At 43.8% G+C, this 19,303-nt stretch overlaps 1 protein-coding gene across 10 annotated transcripts in view; it reads left to right on the forward strand.

The window, feature by feature from the left end:
• CIT (citron rho-interacting serine/threonine kinase) overlaps nucleotides 1-19,303 on the forward strand; it is a 117,528-nt gene that overhangs the window by 18,637 nt on the left and 79,588 nt on the right. For 8 of the 10 annotated variants that reach the window (XM_082202974.1, XM_082202978.1, XM_082202976.1 and 5 more), the window contains 3 exons: nucleotides 5,044-5,224; nucleotides 18,133-18,235; nucleotides 19,128-19,271. In XM_082202974.1, coding sequence (XP_082059100.1) covers nucleotides 5,044-5,224; nucleotides 18,133-18,235; nucleotides 19,128-19,271 — 428 coding nt within the window. Of the gene's footprint in view, nucleotides 1-3,932; nucleotides 4,073-4,109; nucleotides 4,229-5,043; nucleotides 5,225-18,132; nucleotides 18,236-19,127; nucleotides 19,272-19,303 lie in introns of those variants that run through there. The other 2 variants (XM_082202975.1, XM_082202983.1) reach the window with 2 other exon arrangements.

A 19,303-nucleotide genomic window follows, 5' to 3' on the forward strand; every position in this document is an offset into this window, starting at 1 on the left:
AGAAGAGATTCCTTCTTAGCTGTGATGCACGATAACATCTAAAATGTTGTCCCATGCCGCCTCCACAGTGCCTTCAAGAGCAAGCTCCAGGGGTCAGAGTTCTGATTCTAGCACCCACCCATCCTTACATCTTGCCCTTGCCAGTTTCTCTTAGCCTGTTCGCATCCCTGGTTAATCAGAAGGATTTCTTGCTTCCAAGAGTAGATGAAATTGCCATGAAGTGACTTAAGTCTTGCCAGGAAAGGAGGATCTGCATCCCAGGCCTCAGGTGGAATACTGGGTTTTTGATTCGAATTTCTATGCTGCTTTTCATTCACATGAATTGCAAATTAGCTTACAAATGATGAATAACAATAACACAATACTGTAGAACATCACGAGTACAACATGTCATGGAATTCTACACAATATTGATCCAGAGCAGATTCCAACGTATAGTTAGCAGAGTAAAAACTTAAACACATTGCAGGATTCCCCAAAAATAGTCCAGAGGCAATTAATATTTCATCCAGCAGAGCTTTACTGCTACTAAATGCAAATGAGCATAATGGTCACAAATCCAATACATTCAGGATTGGCACTGTCCATAAGAAATCCAGTTGCAGCAGACTTAACTTAAACTTACAATAACTTATAATAAGCCTAAACCTTAACACTAAGCATATTATGTACAGAACACCACACCAGAAGGAAAAGAGATAGAAAGAAAGACACACCCAGGCTCTTCTTGTTATAGTCAGCATGACCTTGACACAGAAGAGATAACAGAACCAGTTTCAGCCAGCTGTACTCAGCTTCTCTGAAGGAATAACCCAAACATCATGAACGTTCTGCTTTGTTTCTTTCATACATACAGAGAAGCTTCCAGAACCCTTTTGAATTAAGTAGAACAGGAAAATCTCTACACATCAGATCAATACTTTCTGCACTAAGAAATGCAAACCGACACAACATAAATCATAGAATATTTAACAAATCACCAGTAAGTGACTGTGCTATTAGCTGTTCTTATTAGGTGCGACTGTTTGTCAGTGACTGTGGAGACCAAATCTGAATCCACACTTCTTTCCACAGTGGGGACATAGGTTTTCGAGTGGGAGTTGATCACCATGATCAACTCCCTCTCCTCACCTCACACATACACATACAGTGGTACCTCGGGTTACAGATGCTTCAGGTTAAAGACTCCGCTAACCCAGAAATAGTACCTCGGGTTAAGAACTTTGCTTCAAGATGAAAACAGAAATTGCGTGGTGGCGGCGTAGCAGCAGGCCCCATTAGCTAAAGTGGTACCTCAGGTTAAGAACGGCCTCCAGAATGAATTAAGTTCCTAACCCGAGGTACCACTGTAATGCCTTTGGCAGCAACTCCATTCTAAAGGCTCCTACGGCTGGAAGGTGGGGCAAGGCAGGTGGGAAAAGCCATTGCCTGGTGGCCAGCACAAACTCTCTCCCACCTCACAGTTCTTCCTTTGGAAACAGCTCCCTGATTTGCTTTGCAACTTCAAGGGACTTGCGTTGGACTGGATTCAGAAACCAGGGAAAGGGGAACAGCTGTGCAAGTTTAGGACAGTAGCCAAATATTTCAAGCAGTTATGCCTTGATAACAGGGCTGGGGAATTGTGGCCCTCCAGAAGTTGGACCCGACTCCCATCAACCCAGTGTGGTGTAGTGGTTAAGAGCGGTAGACTCGTAATCTGGTGAACCGGGTTCGCTTCCCTGCTCCTCCACATGCAGCTGCTGGGTGACCTTGGGCTAGTCACACTTCTCTGAAGTCTCTCAGCCCCACTCAGCTCACGGAGTGTTTGTTGTGGGGGAGGAAGGGAAAGGAGAATGTTAGCTGCTTTGAAACTCCTTCGGGTAGTGATAAAGCAGGATATCAAATCCAAACTCTTCTTCTTCTTCAACCCTAGCCAGCATGCTCAATGCCCAGGGTTGATAGAGTCCAGCAACATCTGGAGGCCTACAGGTTCCCCATCCTTGCTTTATAAAAATCAGTCTCTAGGTTGTCCTGGGAGATCAGGTGCTTGTGTCTTTGGAAGATAAGTCAGCAGTGTGTCAGGTGCTTAGCCTTGAGGGTGGGCAAGTGCCTTTGAGACAAACGGGTTGGCAGGAGGCCAATCACCAGGCAACATGGTGTGAGAACTCAGTGGTTCCCACAATGACAGATTGCTCATACTGAAATAAGTCAGTACGTCTGAGAGTCTTTATGCCAGTTAGTGACACCAGATTGGCTCTCTAGTGTCCTTTGACTTCCCAGATTAGGTGCACTGTGGCTGTGATGTGCACCTTCAGGCTGGAATTGCCTGCAGTTCTGTCGTTTGACCAAAACCCAGAGCTGGAACAGAGAGACAGTGCTTGATCCACAGGGGTTCATGCTCAAGTTCTCAGGCAGCTGAATAATGAAGACTAGCAAGGGGATAAGGAAGCTGGTTGCCTTCAGGCAGCAGAAGGAATTCAAGGCTCATTCTACTGGCAAGCACTTAAGGGGGCTGCTGAACTCAACATGTTTTCAAAGATACAAGTAGAATAAATTTTACAGGACAGGGAAAATCTCTGTAGAAAGAAAATTCTTTAACCAACTTTCAGAAGTTGATTGTGTCCAGGCACCAGAAAAAAGACATTCTGATGTACAGTCATACCTCGGGTTGAATGTGCTTCTGGATGAGCGCGTTCGAGTTGCATTCCGCGGCAACCCGGAAGTAACAGTGCGTTACTTCCGGGTTTCGCTGCATGCACAGATGCTCAAAATGACGTCATGCGCAGAAGTGGCTCAAAGCGACACGTGCGCAGACGTGCCGTTGCTGGTTATGTCTGCTTCTAGATGCGAACGGGGCTCTGGAACGGATTCCGTTCGCATCTAGAGGTACCACTGTATTTTCCTAATACAGAGCTGCTAAAAACTGCACCTGTTATTTCCTTAGGTCATAGACTATTTCAACTCGAGTGCAGATTAATATTGCTTTTTGGTTAGCAGCACCAAGATTGTTTCCCAATCTTTAACCATGGTTAAGAAATTACAGAACATTCCACGGGCTTGTTCCCTCCTTTCTTCCATTGTTAGCATTAAACTACAGGGTATTTTTCCGTTGGCTACCAACTCTAAATCTGGGTAAGAAGGTAGTCGTGGATTGGGCATTGCCTTGTTCCAGGCATTTTTACACCGTGGTTAAGGCTGAAAACTGAGGGAGCACATAAGCCCATATGTTAAGAGGTCATGAAGCAAGTAGTCTGCAATGGGCCTTTTGCGTTTCAAAAGAATACAAAGATACTTTCATCATTTTATCCTTGTTTTATCAACTAACAGTGGAGGAAAATTTATGCAAGATTGACTTCCCTCCCTGGAAAAAGCTGAACAACTTTTACCTCACCCCCCGCCCCCCCAAAAAGGTAGATCACTGCCACTTTTTTATTCTGTGAGTAGATCGCAGTCTCTTGGGTGTTGGACGCCCCTGCCATACACCTATTGAAGAGGGAAAATAAAATCTAATTTAACCAACTTTTAAAAACAATGCTTTAAAAAACCCATTCTTTACATCCCTGTATGTAAACTTGTTAGGCTGTATCTTATAATATAAATCTCCTCATTGCGTTATCCACCCTGCCGTTTACTCTTAGTTACTTTTAACCTCTGAGAAAATCAGCTTGCTCATCTATTTGTGAAAGCGGTGTCAGCATTTTCTCTATGAAAGGCTGCCAATATGTGTTCTGGGTGATTTGAATTAGGAAGACGTGGTTTTTTGTTTTTTTTTTGGCTTATTAATTCTGGCCATTCACTTGTGATGGTTTAAAAGTATGTATAAAAAAGCAAAGAGTTAAAAAAACCTGGGCTGCAAAAGGCTCTGGCAGCCTAGAGGGAGCTAGTAAGCTCCAGTAGTGACTCATGTTTTGCCTGTGTCAGTCAGATAAGTATCAGCATCTGTCAGGAATAGAGGGAGTCAGGCAGGCTTTACACTCTGGAGCATGCACAAAGTGAGGAGCAGGGAGTCTGCACTGCAGGGACTGTAATGCTGGCTCCCAGCATTCATTTCCCATCAGCCCTTCAGCTGCCGGAGATCTATACGGAATCCATGGTAACGGCATTAGCACACTATACATTCATCAGCTTGTGATGAGGAGCGAGCTGGCTGAAGGGATTCTGCTTCACAGAGCAAAAAGAGAACCTGGCTGATTTGCATTTTGCGATGATTTGCATTGATTGATTAAATGCATATTTGAAACGAACGAAGGTGCATAATTCTAATGAGCAGGGCTTCGTTCTGTATACATGCAGACCAGCAAGCAACTCTGCTGCTGAACGTGGTTTTTAGGGAAAGCTTATCTCTTCAAGATTTTGTAGCTCTGCTGCTTTATTTAAACCTTTAAAGGAAGGCTAAAATGAAGCAGTTTGAGAGCAGAAGCTTTAAGGGTGCCAGCTAAAGGGGGAGAAATTATTCTTACTGTTGCCTACTTGATAGAGTTGATAGCACTGAAGCTAGACTGCGGTGGAGTCCCATCAGTAGTGTTTTAGCAAAGCTGGGAACATGAATTCTCAAAAGGGCTGAGGTTTATCAGCTGCAGTGCTTCCACAGACAAGATTAATTTAGTAAAGGGAGGCGAGGGTCTGCTATCCAGGCTGCGGGTGCTACTGGTTCTGTTTGGCACGACCCCATCTGTAGGCAGAGCAGCCGGTTTGCTTCATTGATTCAGGTTGCTTAGATGGATCTCCCTTGTCCAAAGAGATCAGGAGGAAGCATCCTGCAGACAGACAAGATTGAAACTTGACATATTGTCATCGTTGGCTTGTTCTTGAAGGTGCAAGGCTGGTTCAAAAGCAGCAAGAGATTCTCTGCCTGCAGAATGGTAGCCATGTTGGCAGACGAAGGGTTAATCTCTTGTTGCTGTAATAGGTTGGAGAGCAGTGGCTCAGCCTGCTGGTGTTAGCAAGATTAAAAGCAGGAGCTGCAGTGCCATTGACAATGCTGAACGAGAGGGACTTTGACAGCAAACTGCAGCTAAAAATTTTCTGTCCCTTCTTCTTTATGTTTTTTTACGAAATAACCAGCTCCTCCCCCCTTTGTGCCTACCATCAAGTCTGATGATGACACCTCAAATTTCGATGAACCAGACAAGAATTCACGAATTGTATCCTCTCTGTGCCAGCTGAACCCCGCAGGTTTCTCAGGAGAAGATTTGCCGTTTGTAGGGTTCTCCTTCATCAAGGCATTGGGGATTCTCCGAACAGAGTAAGTAGGAATTGCTGTTTTGTAGAGAATGAATAGGGGAAAATCAGTGCTTGATGTACTTGGCGGTGGAACGGGGAGTGGGGGGGGGGTTAGGTTGGGGAAATGTGAATACCCAGCTTTTGACTGGTCTTCCCTCTGCTATAGGAAGATGATTCAGGCTTTGCTTTAGCTGTGATTCATGTCATTGGCTCTCACCCCCCTTCCCAATATTGTTGCATGAAAGGAATGCTTCATTCTGAGTCTAACGTTCCTCGTCTTAGAATCTGTCTGCTACATCCTAGAGGGAAGTGAGTGGTTTTGACTGAATTCTCTCTGTGTGGCTTTGCAGGAATTTAGGAGAAATTTAGAAGAGTTTCAGATCTTGAGGGATGGGGGTGTGTTTGATTGGTGTGAAATGGCTAGGGCATTGCTAAGCACTCTAGGTCTACAAGGTTGGTCCGGTGAGGCACAGAGGTGTGGAGTTCATTTTCCTAGGAGCAAACTAGCAGCTCAGGTTACGCATTGAAACTGGGAGCAAGGTATCGACAAAACTCATGGTCAAAAGAGGCATTGGAGCTGCAGGATGGATGATGCAGAGGTCCATAGCTATTGGATGTCTTAGGGGAAGATAGAAGGTCCTATATGACAGTGGCACAGGGAAGAGTATCAGTTGTATAATGATGCCCCTTCTGCTCTGGTGGGCCCTTAATTTTTTTTGCTGCTCCTGCCCAGAAGTAAAGCATGAGTATATAGCACGTCCAATTGAAGAACAGCTATAGGGTTGCCGGTCAGATAAATGCAGAGACTTTCCTTGGGATTCCACGTACAGTGTGCTGTTAGCCGCCCCCGATGTCTCAGTATAAAGCAAGTTGTATTATGGGGTGGAAAGTCTAACCAAATCAGGTCTCTATATTTCTTAAATGTGAACTCTTGGGGCATGTGTGGAAGATGATCTGTTTAAAAGAGAAGCCTGGAAACCAAATCTGATTTCTCTCCTGGCACCAACGATGTTCCCAGTGTTATGAGTCAGAGAGGAACCTTAAATAGGCCAGCAATTATAAGGGAGCTTCTTGACTGCCTGTGGTGTCCTCCTACTCGCAGGTGTCTCTTTTCTGGAGGGGGAGGAAGACAAGGGAGTACCAAACAGGAATTGGAAGGTGGTGCTGTTGCCTCTGCGCCAGTGAGACAATCCTCTCTTGATGTCTTTTGTGCTCAATTTTGGCATTGTCGCTCCTGAAAAGCTTTTTAAAATGTTCCGATAAGAACTAGGAAGATGGTTGCTAGACTGGAGATCTTCCTTTTCACACTAGGCGTCTTGAGCTGCTGCTACCTATGTGATGGAACGGTGGGGTTTATATTGGCTAATTCGTGGAGGTTATCCATGGCTATTGGCTGAAACCTCCATGCTCAGAGGCAGTATACCTCTGTGAATACCTAAAGCTGGGGGCATAAAATAAAATAGAGGCTGTCGCCTTCACATCCGACTGCCCAGAGACTTCTAGTCATTTTAGTCTGATCCAGCAGGGCAATTCCCCAGGGCTTTTACTGTTTCTTACAAATGAACCTTTAATCAAGGAGGTAATTTATATTTTTTTAAAAATGTAAATTTTGGAAGCTGAAGATTAGACTAGGAATAGTGATCAAATTAACAATTAAGATCTTGAAATAAAAGATCAGAGACTTTTTCTGAGACTTTAAATGGTGCTCCAGAACATCTGCTCCGATTGCAATAGAAATAAAGAGTGGCTAAGGCATTGGTTTGAATCTTGCCTCTTCCATAAAATCATGTACTGGCTTTGGGCAAGCATCTCCCTCTCAGCCTGTGGCCCCCATCTGCCTTGTGCAGCTAATTGCATCAGCTTACCTCGCAGGATTGTTGTAAGGATTGCAACACGATAATGTATAGGGAGTGCTTTGAACATTTGAAAGCATTGTACGAATGCTGCTATTAATATTTAGCACTGAGTTGGAGACTAATAGATGAAACTCTTTGGTATGATCTTGTCCAGAAAATTAGTCCATAACCGAGATTATAGATCTCAGTACAGAGACATATAGACCATTGTTGCCAGGATACTTGAGCCATTTTAGTTGAACTGGAAGTCCAGATTGCATACTGTGTTCATTGACTTACGGATCATGTTTTATGGCATTACTTTATTGATGACCCATGGGATAGCTTGGCTGTCAGATGGATTTTTTTCACCTCCGACATGGGCATGCAACTTGGTGAAGACTATCTTGGATGTGTGAGAAGGCAGTGCCTGTACAGTAAAGGGTTGTGGTTGATTTGCTTTGGCTTGGATGCTGGACAGTTTCTGTGGTTACCTTATAATTTTTAGGATACATTGAAAATGATTTCATTCAGATTTAGTAAGATTTTTTTGCAATAGCAGATATTTCTTAAAGAGAAACATTAACAAACATATTGCACTAATTCCATGTACATCTGGTAGATACTGTTTATTTATTGTCGTTTATTGTCAGAACCAGAGGATTAATTGTCTGTTCTGGCTAGGTGCAGCATCCTCAAATGACATAATTAAAAAGTAGCAAGGTCAGTTATGATAGTTTTAGGAAGCCTCTCAAGATTCCAAGTCGTGTTGCTGAATATGCCTGGACATTCTGATTCTCTGGATTTATTTTATACTGCAGACCAGGGCTTTTTTCAGCCGGAACTCAGTTCTGGCACCTCTCAGGTGGGTGCCATTGCCATTCTAAGAGAACGAGGGAGGTGTTCATGCTGAGTTCCGGCACCTCTTTTTCCAGAAAAAAAGCACTGCTGCAGACCGTTATAGAGTTTTATATTGGTTTAAGTGAAATGGCTTCCCCCAAAGAATCATGGGGATTGTAGTGTTGTGCAGTTGCTGCAAATTCTCTGGTGGAAAGCTTTACTCCCTCCTCACAGAACTAGTTCCCAGAATTCCCTAAGGAGAGGAAATGACAATAGTGTGTGCCACACTACTTATGTGGTGTTGATATGCTCTGTATTTTTAAAATTCGGGGAACCATTTTTCTTAACTGTGGAGTATGGCAGGTACTTCTCAGTCAACAGGGTCTTCCAGCTATTGAGATGAAACAAGAGCCTAGACACTGTGCACAGAAATGGTTGATAAGCTTGCCCTTTAAAATAATGAGAGAGGTGCTTATGAGATGGCCACACATCTGGAAGCAATGATTTTAATTGCCCTTCTCATCTTTCGGTCTTGAATACCATTATCATTTTTGATGTCTTATAAGAATGGCTATATATTTCATGTAGAAAAGATAAAGTGAATTTCAGAAGATTAGGATGCTTCTGTGAGTGCTTGGGTCACCTGGAATAATAAGGAACGGTGTCCTTCTGCTTGTTAACTGACATTTCTCAACAGCAGGCTTGTCAACTGGGGTATTTTAGATAAATATATTGTGTGGGAGAAGAAGGGTTCTACCCAATCAGTCCTACTCAGCATTAGACTAATTGAAATTAATTTATCAAAGTTAATAATAATTTTATTATTTATTCCCTGCCCAACTGGCTGGGTTGCTCCAGACACTCTGGGTGGCTTCCAACACATTTAAAAACATAATAAGTTAGCCAGGTCTACCAATTTCAACAGACCTACTGTGAGCTAGACAGACATTGGATACAAGGACTGAACTCTCCACTGAGATCCAACTGAGTTGCTTCGGGTCTCAGATGCCTGTCAGTGACCAGAATTTCATAATTCCACATTCAGAAAATCTGTGTGGCATTCCGGTTGATAAAGAAAATTCTGGGTTGTAACACAGTCCATTGCTTATAGACTTCATCTTGCAAATCACAAGGCCATGTGCATGCCTTGATTTATTTTGATCGATAACTGCTTGTTTAGTAGACACTAGACATGGATTGAATTAGCGAGCGTGGATGTGACACAGTGCCACCCATGCTGGAGTGTGAAATCTCCCGTCTTAATAACACATTAGTGCACTTCTAAGGAAAGTGATGGCATTTGCAGGGTTGCTGTTGCCATAAAGTATAGGAGGGGGATGAGAGAGGGCAGCAAGCTCTGAAGTTGAATCCTGACCCTTAAAGCACCTTGTGCAATCTTGGGCCTTGCTTTCACAGAGGTGGTGGTAACCTGTGTCTGGGGTGTACCACTCTGGAATGCTGGTACAAGGAGTCTTGCCTACAAAAGAAGTAACTAAAAAAAAAAAAGACTGTTGTCGACATTCTCGTTTTCTACAAGCAGGGAATTTATTTTGGTATCACTTGATAGGGGCATTCTGTCATGTGATTCCCCCACCTACAGTCTGAAGTGGTACATCTTCCTGTGAGCTGTGTGTGGAGTTCGTCTCTGCTTCAACCAGTGAGATGTCTTGGGCAAGGACTGCTGAGAACTAATTACCAAACTAAGTACTTTAATGAGCTGAGAACTGGTGGGAGAATGTCTATATGGGCTGATTTTTCGTGTCATGAGAGAACCACCCACAGTCTTGATTCAAGCCTTGAAAAATGTCATCAGCTGGTCTGCTAAGTTCCTTAAACATCTGAGGCTTCCTGTTCAGTGACCCTCTAAAAGCTGCTGTTTATGTGTTGCTGTAACTGAGGGACATTGATGAGGGATAGAAAATGGAATTTCTTTTTAAGCAGGAACTGGGGTTCTCAAGAATTTGGTAAATAAAACACTTTCTGCATTGGAAACTGGTTTCTGGCTTTGGAGAAAACCAGCATTTACTCAGCCTATTAATGTGTATGTAAAGCAGGGATGGGGACACGGGTGGCGCTGTGGGTAAAAGCCTCAGCGCCTAGGGCTTGCCGATCGAAAGGTCGGCGGTTCGAATCCCCGCGGCGGGGCGCGCTCCCGCTGCTCGGTCCCAGCGCCTGCCAACCTAGCAGTTCGAAAGCACCCCCGGGTGCAAGTAGATAAATAGGTACCGCTTACCAGCGGGAAGGTAAACGGCGTTCCGTGTGCTGCGCTGGCTCGCCAGATGCAGCATTGTCACGCTGGCCACGTGACCCAGAAGTGTCTCCGGACAGCGCTGGCCCCCGGCCTATAGATGTGAGATGGGCGCACAAACCCCAGAGTCTGTCAAGACTGGCCCGTTCGGGCAGGGGTACCTTTACCTTTTAAAGCAGGGATGAGGAACCTGTGGTCCCTTTCTGAAGGTGTTGAACAACAACTTCCAGCATCTCTGACCATTGGTCATGCTGATGAACATCTGGAAGGCCACAGGTTCCCGACATCAATGGTGTAAACTAAGGTATTACATTGGGATCACCTCTTTTCCTCCATCCCGTGCCATATTGCCTCATTGGCTCTAATGCATGATCATTGCATCTCGGCATTAGGAGTTGTGACAATGTCCAAAGTCACATGCATTCTTAAGCCTATGCATCTGGAATTCTGCCCTGTGTACTGTAGAGATTGCATCAGATGCACACAAAGGAAGCTGAAGTTGTAGACAGGGCTGGTGGGTGCTGTTGTGCTCGCCTGCCACAAGCTCAAGCTTATTTATTTATTTTATTTATTTCTGTCCGACTCTTCCTCCCAAAGTAGCCCAAGGTGGCAAACATCCATGGTTCAAGCAATGCAATAGTTTGCATGCTTTTGCAAATATATGATAATATTGGTTAGTTATTGTTTTGACAGAGACTGTAGAAGATGCTCTTGCATGAAAGCCCTCTTGAGGATTTAGAGCAAGCCTTTGCAGGAGATGGCTAATTTTTATTTTTGTTTCCTAACTGCCTTTCTGCCCACAAATAGACCAACCGGGTTGTTTACAAGCAATGTAAACAGTGACATCTACAACACCATTTAGTAACAGTTGGGACCCGTTAAAAACTTTCAAGGCAGCAAAAGGATTTTTTTTAAAAAAAAGATTGGCTATAGCTCATCAAACCTTTCATCAAAAAACCACAGGAATGGGCCCACCTTGTGGACTTCAAGGGGAACACTGGTGGCAGGTGATATTCCATTACTTAAAAAGGCCCATTTTGAGTGGTAAACCATAGCAGGGTCTCATCCAAAGACCTTAACACCTTGCAAGGGGTGGGGAGCTTGTATGGGAGTGGGTTTTTTCTGAAACACCCTTAATCAAGACTCTCTAGTCTAGGGTTTTCATGGTCCTGAAACAGCTTCACAGCTAATGAAATTCTTCTAAGATGGGCAGAATGTGGTTCCAAAAGGTACTCGTCTTTAGCTTGGACATTGACAGCTAAGTTTTTGTGTGATTTATTTATTTGTGTGTGTGAGAGAGAGACCATCTCTATTGTCTGGTATATATTCTTTAGTTTGTTCCAAGTAGTTCTATTAGGTTTTAATACTATATGATTCTTACCTGGCCTGGGACCTTGTGGTGAAGGGTGGGTAAGAATTCACTCTTAAAAAAGTAAAAAAAAAATTTCCCAACCATGCACAAAAAATAACACAAGAGGAAGAAACTCAAATAAAGGACCATCAGTTTCTTTCTTAAGTACAAGGTGAGAAAACATGAGCAAACACCTGTAAATAAGCTTTTAAGATTGCCACACTTCCACATTGGTGGTGACAAAGAGTCCTGAGATAAGTATTTTAGCATTAGAAATGAAATCGGACTATACCACATAAACATGTTCTGTGGTTTCTAAACCTTTGGAGGCTTTTATATTGTTGCACGCCACCCCCAAACTCTGCCTAGCAGCGACAAGATTCCAGGTGGGCTTGGAAAATTGGGTACGGCAGAGACTAATATCTTTAAGTTACAGGGTTTTATTTGCACTTATATACACCTGGATCTACTGTGGAGAGTTCAAAGCATTCACATCTCTAGTGGCCTTGCTTCCTGCAGGAGTGCAGTATTGGATTCCAGGGCAGCCAAAACACCATCTCCCCGTGTCTCTTAGTTCCAGCCTGTCATTCCCAGCTCACATGGAGCTTTGCCCCTCTTCCTCCTTTTCACTGCTGTCTGACTCCAAGGAGCTCCCAAAGCCTACGGCAGGGATGTCCAACTCCCAAGAGACTGTATAAAAAAACCTGGTAAATCGCAATCTACTGGTTGGACATCCCTGGCCCTACAGCATTCCTATTAGAAATCCTAAACCTGGCCTTTGCCTCTGTCTACTAGCACTCAGCAAAGAAGGCCCCCCCCCCGTAACCTTGGAAACCGCCCTCCTCTGTTGACTGGCTGGGAGTCTTCTGCCCTGGTGATGGTTTCCATTGATGGCCATTTACTCTGCTTTATTCCTTAAAGCAGGCATGGCCAAACTTGGCCCACCAGCTGTTTTGGGACTACAACGCCCATCATCCCTAGCTAACAGGACCAGTGGTCAGGGATGATGGGAATTGTAGTCCTAAAACAACTGGAGGGCCAAGTTTGGCCATGCCAGCCTTAAAGGCTTGCACTCAGCTGGCCCTGCCCTGCTAGCCTGGTTTGTTTGCATACGCTAAACGTAGGAATTTCCGTGTTTGGCCCGGTGTAATCAAACTTTGTTTAATTCTGACTTTTACTAAAGCCAAGAATTATGGGGAGGATCTGGCACAAACCCACAACACATTTAGGGGGCTCTAGCCTTCCCCCCTGCAAAGTTCATAACAATATTATGCATTATCTTTTCCGCGATGGCCAGGTTCCCAATGTTTTCATGCCATAAAGATATTAGCTGGCCCTGTGACGTCCTCCACACTTGTGCTATAAGCATCCTAGCTGCTGCTATTCATTTAAAATAATTTAAAAATAAATAAATAGAATAGAATAAAAAAATGAAAGAACACCAGTTAGGGAACGTACTGGGTGACTGGAAGTTTCTGGATTGTCTCCACAAGCAGCTCCACACGGAGCAAACCACAAATAGTCTTAAACCTACAGGATGCCAGGTGTGTAGCCTTCCTCAAATATACTGCAGTAGAAAAAAATCTAATTAGTTCTTAAATGTAGGGGGAAAAACAAATTTGCTATACTTTTATTAAATGGAAGACATTTTAAAAACTCTAGGCAGCCTGTGGAAAAAAATACTTCCTCAGCAGGCTTAGGCACTTAAATTATATTGTACTGAAGAGTTATTAAATGTGAAAAGGGTTCTAGGGAAAACTGAGATGGGCTGTTACTTAAGCTAGTACTACCAAAATTGGTGGTCTCAGAGGGTTAAATTAGTTAATTCTCCCCTTCTAATTAGTTAACAGATAAATGACCTCCTTCCCTACTGGCCTTCTTGGGCTTTATGATCTGCAGAGGGGGCTTTTTGGTAGTTCCATCAACAGAGTATATAGAGTTCTGAGGAAGAGAAAAAATTCTGTAGGAAGAGAAAGAAACCAGGGATCAGTCCCCAATTTAAGCAGTTCATATCAATAGCCTATAGGGTGGTAAAGTTCACAAACGTTTCCCCACTAGCAACTGGAAGTGGTATTGCATGACCGAGAGGGACTGTAACTCGGTGGGTAGAGCTGTGCATACATATGAACATAAGGAGAGCCTGCTGAATCAGGCCAATGGTCCACCTAGTCTAACATCCTGATCTTACAGCGCCTCTGGCAGCACTTGCCTCTGGGACTCGAGCACAAGAGTACTCTCCCCTCCTTTGGTTTCTAGCAACTGATATTAAGAAGCATTGCTGCCTCTCTCTATGGAGGCAGAGCATAGCCATTGTGGCTAGTAGCCATCAGTAGCCCTCTCCTCCATGAATTTGTCTAATCTTCTTTTAAAGCCAAGAGGATTTGGAAGTTCAGAAGTTTCCAGACTCAATACCCGGTCTCTCCAGGTAGGGTTGGGAAAAGACTCCTACAGTTGCCTACTGGAAGTCTGATAGGATATAGTCTAGAAACAGTCCTACTGCTGCATTTGTTTGTATGAACTAGGCCAATACGTCGATACCTCTATAAATGAAGATGGCTGAAGAGAAGCAGCAACAGTCTTGCAGTTTCCTGATCCTATGTGACTTGGATAGCTTTTATTTTTCATGCCACACCTCAGTGGTGCTACTGCCCATTAATCTGAGTTCTTGTTTTCAGTGAACAGAGCTGTCAAAACTGTTTAGTGATGATGTACATGAGAGTCAGTGGTGGGGTAGTGGTTAGAGTGTCAGACTATGACCTTGGAGACCAGGTTTCAAGTCCCCGCTCAGCCATGAAGTTCACTGGGTGTGACATTGGGCCACTTGCTGTCTCTCAGCCTAACCTACTTCACAGGGTTGTTGTGAGAGTAAAATGGAGAGGGGAGAACCATATATACCTCCTTGAGCTCCTGGGGCGTGGGAGTAGTTATATAAATGTAAGAAATAAGAAATGGGTCGGTGTTTGGGGGAAGGGCATAGCTCAGTGGTAGTGTGTCTGGTTTGCATAAAGGTCCTAGGTTCAACCCCCCAGCATCTTCAGATAGGTCTGGGAATGTCCCCTACCTGAAATCTGGGAGAGTTGGTGCCAGCCAGTGTAGATTGCATTGAGCAAAATGGACCAATGGTCTGACTCAATGTATGGCAGCTTCCCATGTGTTGCATAAAGCTGGATTCAGCATATTGAAGTAAGTGCTTGTTTGGGAACAAAGTTATGGCCCAGGTTCATTTCACGCTTTAATATGACCTGTTATGTGCCTTTTCTTAGTTTGGGTTATGTTAGAAGACTTTTGTCTCTTGATTGTTTTTTAAATTCTTCTTTATCTGGAACAGGCTCTCCTAATTATGTAGTGCAGGGTAATCACTGGAATACATATTACTAAATGCTCTCGTAGTTGGGCATATTGTAGTTCCTTAGTAACTGGCTTTCAGATTAGAAAGTCTGTTGATGATGGGTATGTACTTCTAAAAATGGGATGAAATGCTTTTTCATTCATTCATTAATTCAGTCAGTCAGTTGTACCTTCCAAAATAAAATGTTTCCAAGGTGTCCTACAACACAGGCAATACAAAGAATTTAAGGGGCCATCCTAAACAGACACTAAGGATTAAGCATAGAAAGGATTTCTGAGCAGAGAGTTTTTTGCAGCACGGCTAAAGTCAGCAAGAGGTGTGTAGCAGATGTCCATAGGGCTGTAGCACCAGCTTTGAATAGGCCCTGTCCTTGGTACCCACCAGTCTGATTTGAGAAATGGTGGGCCAGGGAGAAGAGTTAGCGAATCTAAGCTCAGTTAGTTAGAGCATGGTACTGATAACACTAAGGTTGCAGGTTTGATTCCTGCATGGGACAGCTTCATTGCATTGCAGGGGGTTGAACTAGATGATCCTCAGGGTCCCATCCAACTCTGATTCTATAAAATCTATAATCTTGAAGTCAGTTTCCTAGGGCTGCTATGGGTGCAAGTGGCATTTGTGGTGGTGAAACTACATTGACTGCCTGAGATGAGTCAAAGTACAATAGAGTACAATAAGGAGAAGGAATGCTGGCTCCTTAGATCCTTGACAGGAATAACATTTTGAAGGCTAGATAAGGAAGGTGGAAGCAGGAGCTTAGGAAAGCAGGAGCTGGAAGTCTTGAGAAACCAGCAAACAGGTGCAGAAGGAATTATCCAGAGAAATAAGAAGAAAGAAATTTGGTAATATTGGTAGAGAGAAAAGATAAATATGACTAGGTTACAGAGGCTATGTTGGCTATGTTCTCCCTCAACTGTTGAAGGCAGCATGCCTCTGTACTCATACTGGTGGGAATCACAAGAGGGAAGAGTAATACTTGGGGGTTTGTGTCCTGCTTATGGACTTCCCATGGGCATCTGATTGGCCACTGTAAGAACAAGATGCTGGACTAGGTGGGTCTTTGGCTCAATCCAGTAGGGCCGCTCTTACATACTTGTGCATAAGCAGGATAACAGTAACACAATGATATCACCAAAGCAGCAACTAAGATAAAAATCTCAAGTTGCCTAGCACCCAAAAGTTAAGCTGGGGTATGGTTTGGCAGGCCTTCATGGGGAAAACATTCTATTTCACCAAATTACAGATAGCAATTGGTTCTGTTAACCAACCAAAGTGCTTTCACCGTTGGTTCTGTCCATTCCTCCGAGAGAGCAAAGCAAGGTCTTGTTTGTAATGCCATAGGTAAACTTTGAAGGCTTGGTGTGGCAGGTGTCCCGTCCCCCCCCCCATTCATAGTTGTGTGGAAAGGAGACTGGGACTTGTGTCCCTGTTACGTAGAGCCATGGGGAGGGTCAGAAAATGTCAGTATGACTTGCTGTCAGTCAAGCCCAACTGGAGTCTGGAGAAAGGCAGGGACTCTCCCTAATGTTGCAGTAAGCCTTGTAGAAACTCCAAAGTCAGGGAAACCTTGAAGTTGGGGGAGCTGCCACACTTTTGGGGTGCTGTTATCTGACAAAAAGAAGGTAGTGACCAATGGCACCTTGGCAAGTGTATGTGTATGGACAGGTGACCTGCTTTTTCTTTGCATTTGTGCTTCTGCAAATTCCTCTAGTAGTAAGCATTTGCTATTCAAACTACCCCAAGGTATTTATTTCCATGGCTGGCTTCCCTCTTCGCTCCAGGAATCTACAACCAGTTTATTAATTGCCTAGTTAAATAGACTGTGCTGCTGTGAATAGCTTTTGTGTGTGCATGTTGTGGTTTTCTTTTTCTTTTATTATGGTAAGCATTCAAGGATAGGTGGGGGTGGGGGAGTATAAACATGTTTTATCAATCTAGTTCTTAATATATAAAGTGTCTAACAACAAATAGCTCCAGTTCCAGAAAGAATATTTCAGTGTTTGCCCTCTACAGTGTTGGCATGTAGAGTAGGTTTTGATTTTGATTTTTTTAGACAACAACGTTGTATAGGGGTTGGGATAGCTAGTATTATTTTGAGCCAGAGGATCACATTCTTACATGGGCAACCTTCTGGGAGCTGCATGCTAGGTTGTAAGGGGCAAGAGGGTCTTACTCTGCCTTTTGTCTCTCATAGTTGTGGAGAAATGAACTACAACTCCCATCAGCCCCAACAAGCATGGCCAGTGGCCAGGGATAATGGGAGTTGTAGTTCAGTAGCATCTGGAGGGCCAGTGGTCTATCACACTGAGATGGTGATGTCTGAACCAGGCCAGTCTTTCTCAAGCCATCAAGCACATCTCTGGATGTTTCTTTTCCCCCATGAAGAGTTTTAACACTTTGCTCTTCTAATGCTAACAAACACTGTGCAAGCTACTAGTAATGCCTCTAGGTTAGACCTCAATTATGTACTCTAAGTGGAGGTTGTGCTTAATGGTTGAAAACCCCATGGGGTCTTTCTATCTTAGCAACACCTTTTTCATGTCTTTCCCATTACTTCCTTTGACTGGCTTCTAAATTGCAGCCATAAAGATTGCCATGTATTGTGATGGCCATTGTGAAAATAATAATATACCCACCTTTCCCAGGAAAAAAAGTCTTTATGTGATGCTTAATAGCAACATAAAGTGGCTCAGCTCTTGTAACTAGGGCATTCTCATATTCATCTTGCAACCTATCCCAACAATGTTCTGGTGGGTTTTTGCATCCTCTGGGGTGGGGTGAGGAAGGACCTGTGGGTCCTCCAGGGGTTTTGGACTCCAACTCCCATCAGGCCCAGCCAGCATGGCCAATGGCCAAGGATTATGGGAGTTGGGAATGTCTGGGAGGAAACAGCTCCCGGCTCCCAGCTCATATCCATAAGTAATCTTCCATAAATAATGTCTCTTATAGTCCGTCCACAACAAAAAGTATGTGGTGGCCAGGTTACTAAGTAATTTACCTGACTGTAAAGGTATTATCAAAATGTGCTGCTATGTTTTTGCTTTTGTTGTATTATCTGCTATTCAGAGTTGCATTCAATGATAATCATATATAGAGTAGAGCCATTGAAAATAGTCTGACTAACTCGGATCCATTAATTTCAATGGGCCTGCTCTGAGTTGAAGTTAGATAACACCAGTTTTTGGGTGTGTGTGTGTGTGTGTGTGTGTGTATGATCTTTTTATAAACCATTTAGACTGCTCTGGTGTGGTGGTACATAAATATGTGCAAATTATTATTATTTGGGGTTCTTTTTTTCCCTTTAAAGGTCTGCTTTGGGTTTGGATTCTCCAGCCAAGATTAACTCCATGGAAAAGAAAATCCTTCTTAAGAGTAAAGAGCTGCAAGACACCCAGGATAAGTGCCACAAGGTATTTATTTACATGGCCAGCCTCCCACCTTGCTCCAGGGATCTTCAACCTGTGTATGCCAAAGGACCTACCAGATGCTGCTGATGGGTCCACAGCTTCGGTGGATCAGTTTCCTCCTCACCAGTTAGATGAGGGAGATGAGTTTAGGTCATGTCTGTTTCTAGATCCGTTAATTTTATAACAAAAGGAGGCTCTGGATTTTCTCTAGACCTTTGCTTGGCCTGGCGGTGACGGCAGTGGTTTCCAGCAGGTGGCATTTCTTCTTCCATCAAATGCTCAGCAGCTTCGGTTCTGTTCTGAATGCTACGAAGTCTCTCTTCTTCTGCTTCTTCTTTTCCTCTTTTCGTCCTTCGGTTTCTGCTTATGTAACTGTTGCCGCTTCATTGATTTGACAGTGAGAACTGTTGCTGAAAGAAAACTCACTGGGATATACATTTTAAACCCCTCTCTTTGTTTTGAGAGACTTTAAAGAGTGTGCAGTTCCTTCTCTTTCTGTTCCGTGCTGGACTTGACATTTGATCCCTCAGAAGGACATGGGGGGGAGCCCTCCTCTGGTCCAACATGGATTTGGGATAAAGCTAAAGTGACCCATCTCTGGAGAAAAAAAAATAATCAGGTGAAAAAATGATTGTGGCTTCTTTGCTAACTGGGGTTCGAAGAATGACTGAATGTGAACAAGCGGCTTGAATGAATGGGGTGACTTAGACTTACTGCCTTTCCTTGAGAAGGAACTGTGAATTCCCAGGAGCAGAACCATGGTATTTGAATTTAAACAGAATTCTAGCCTAGTCTCTCTTCCAGAGACAGATTTTCCTCCCGAGTTGTGCATCGACCCTTTGTCTGCTCGTAGACCCTTGGAAAATGCTTTTAAACCTTTTAATGTTTGTTGCAGATGGAGCAGGAAATGACGCGCTTGCACCGCAGAGTATCGGAGGTGGAGGCTGTACTTAGCCAAAAGGAGGTGGAACTGAAAGCCTCCGAGACCCAGCGATCCCTCCTTGAGCAGGACCTGGCTACCTACATCACAGAATGCAGTGTGAGCCTCTACCTGTTCCCCCTGAAGTCACT

This window comes from Podarcis vaucheri, assembly GCF_965113315.1.
Source record: "Podarcis vaucheri genome assembly, chromosome: 16".
NCBI classification, from domain to species: Eukaryota; Metazoa; Chordata; class Lepidosauria; order Squamata; family Lacertidae; genus Podarcis; species Podarcis vaucheri.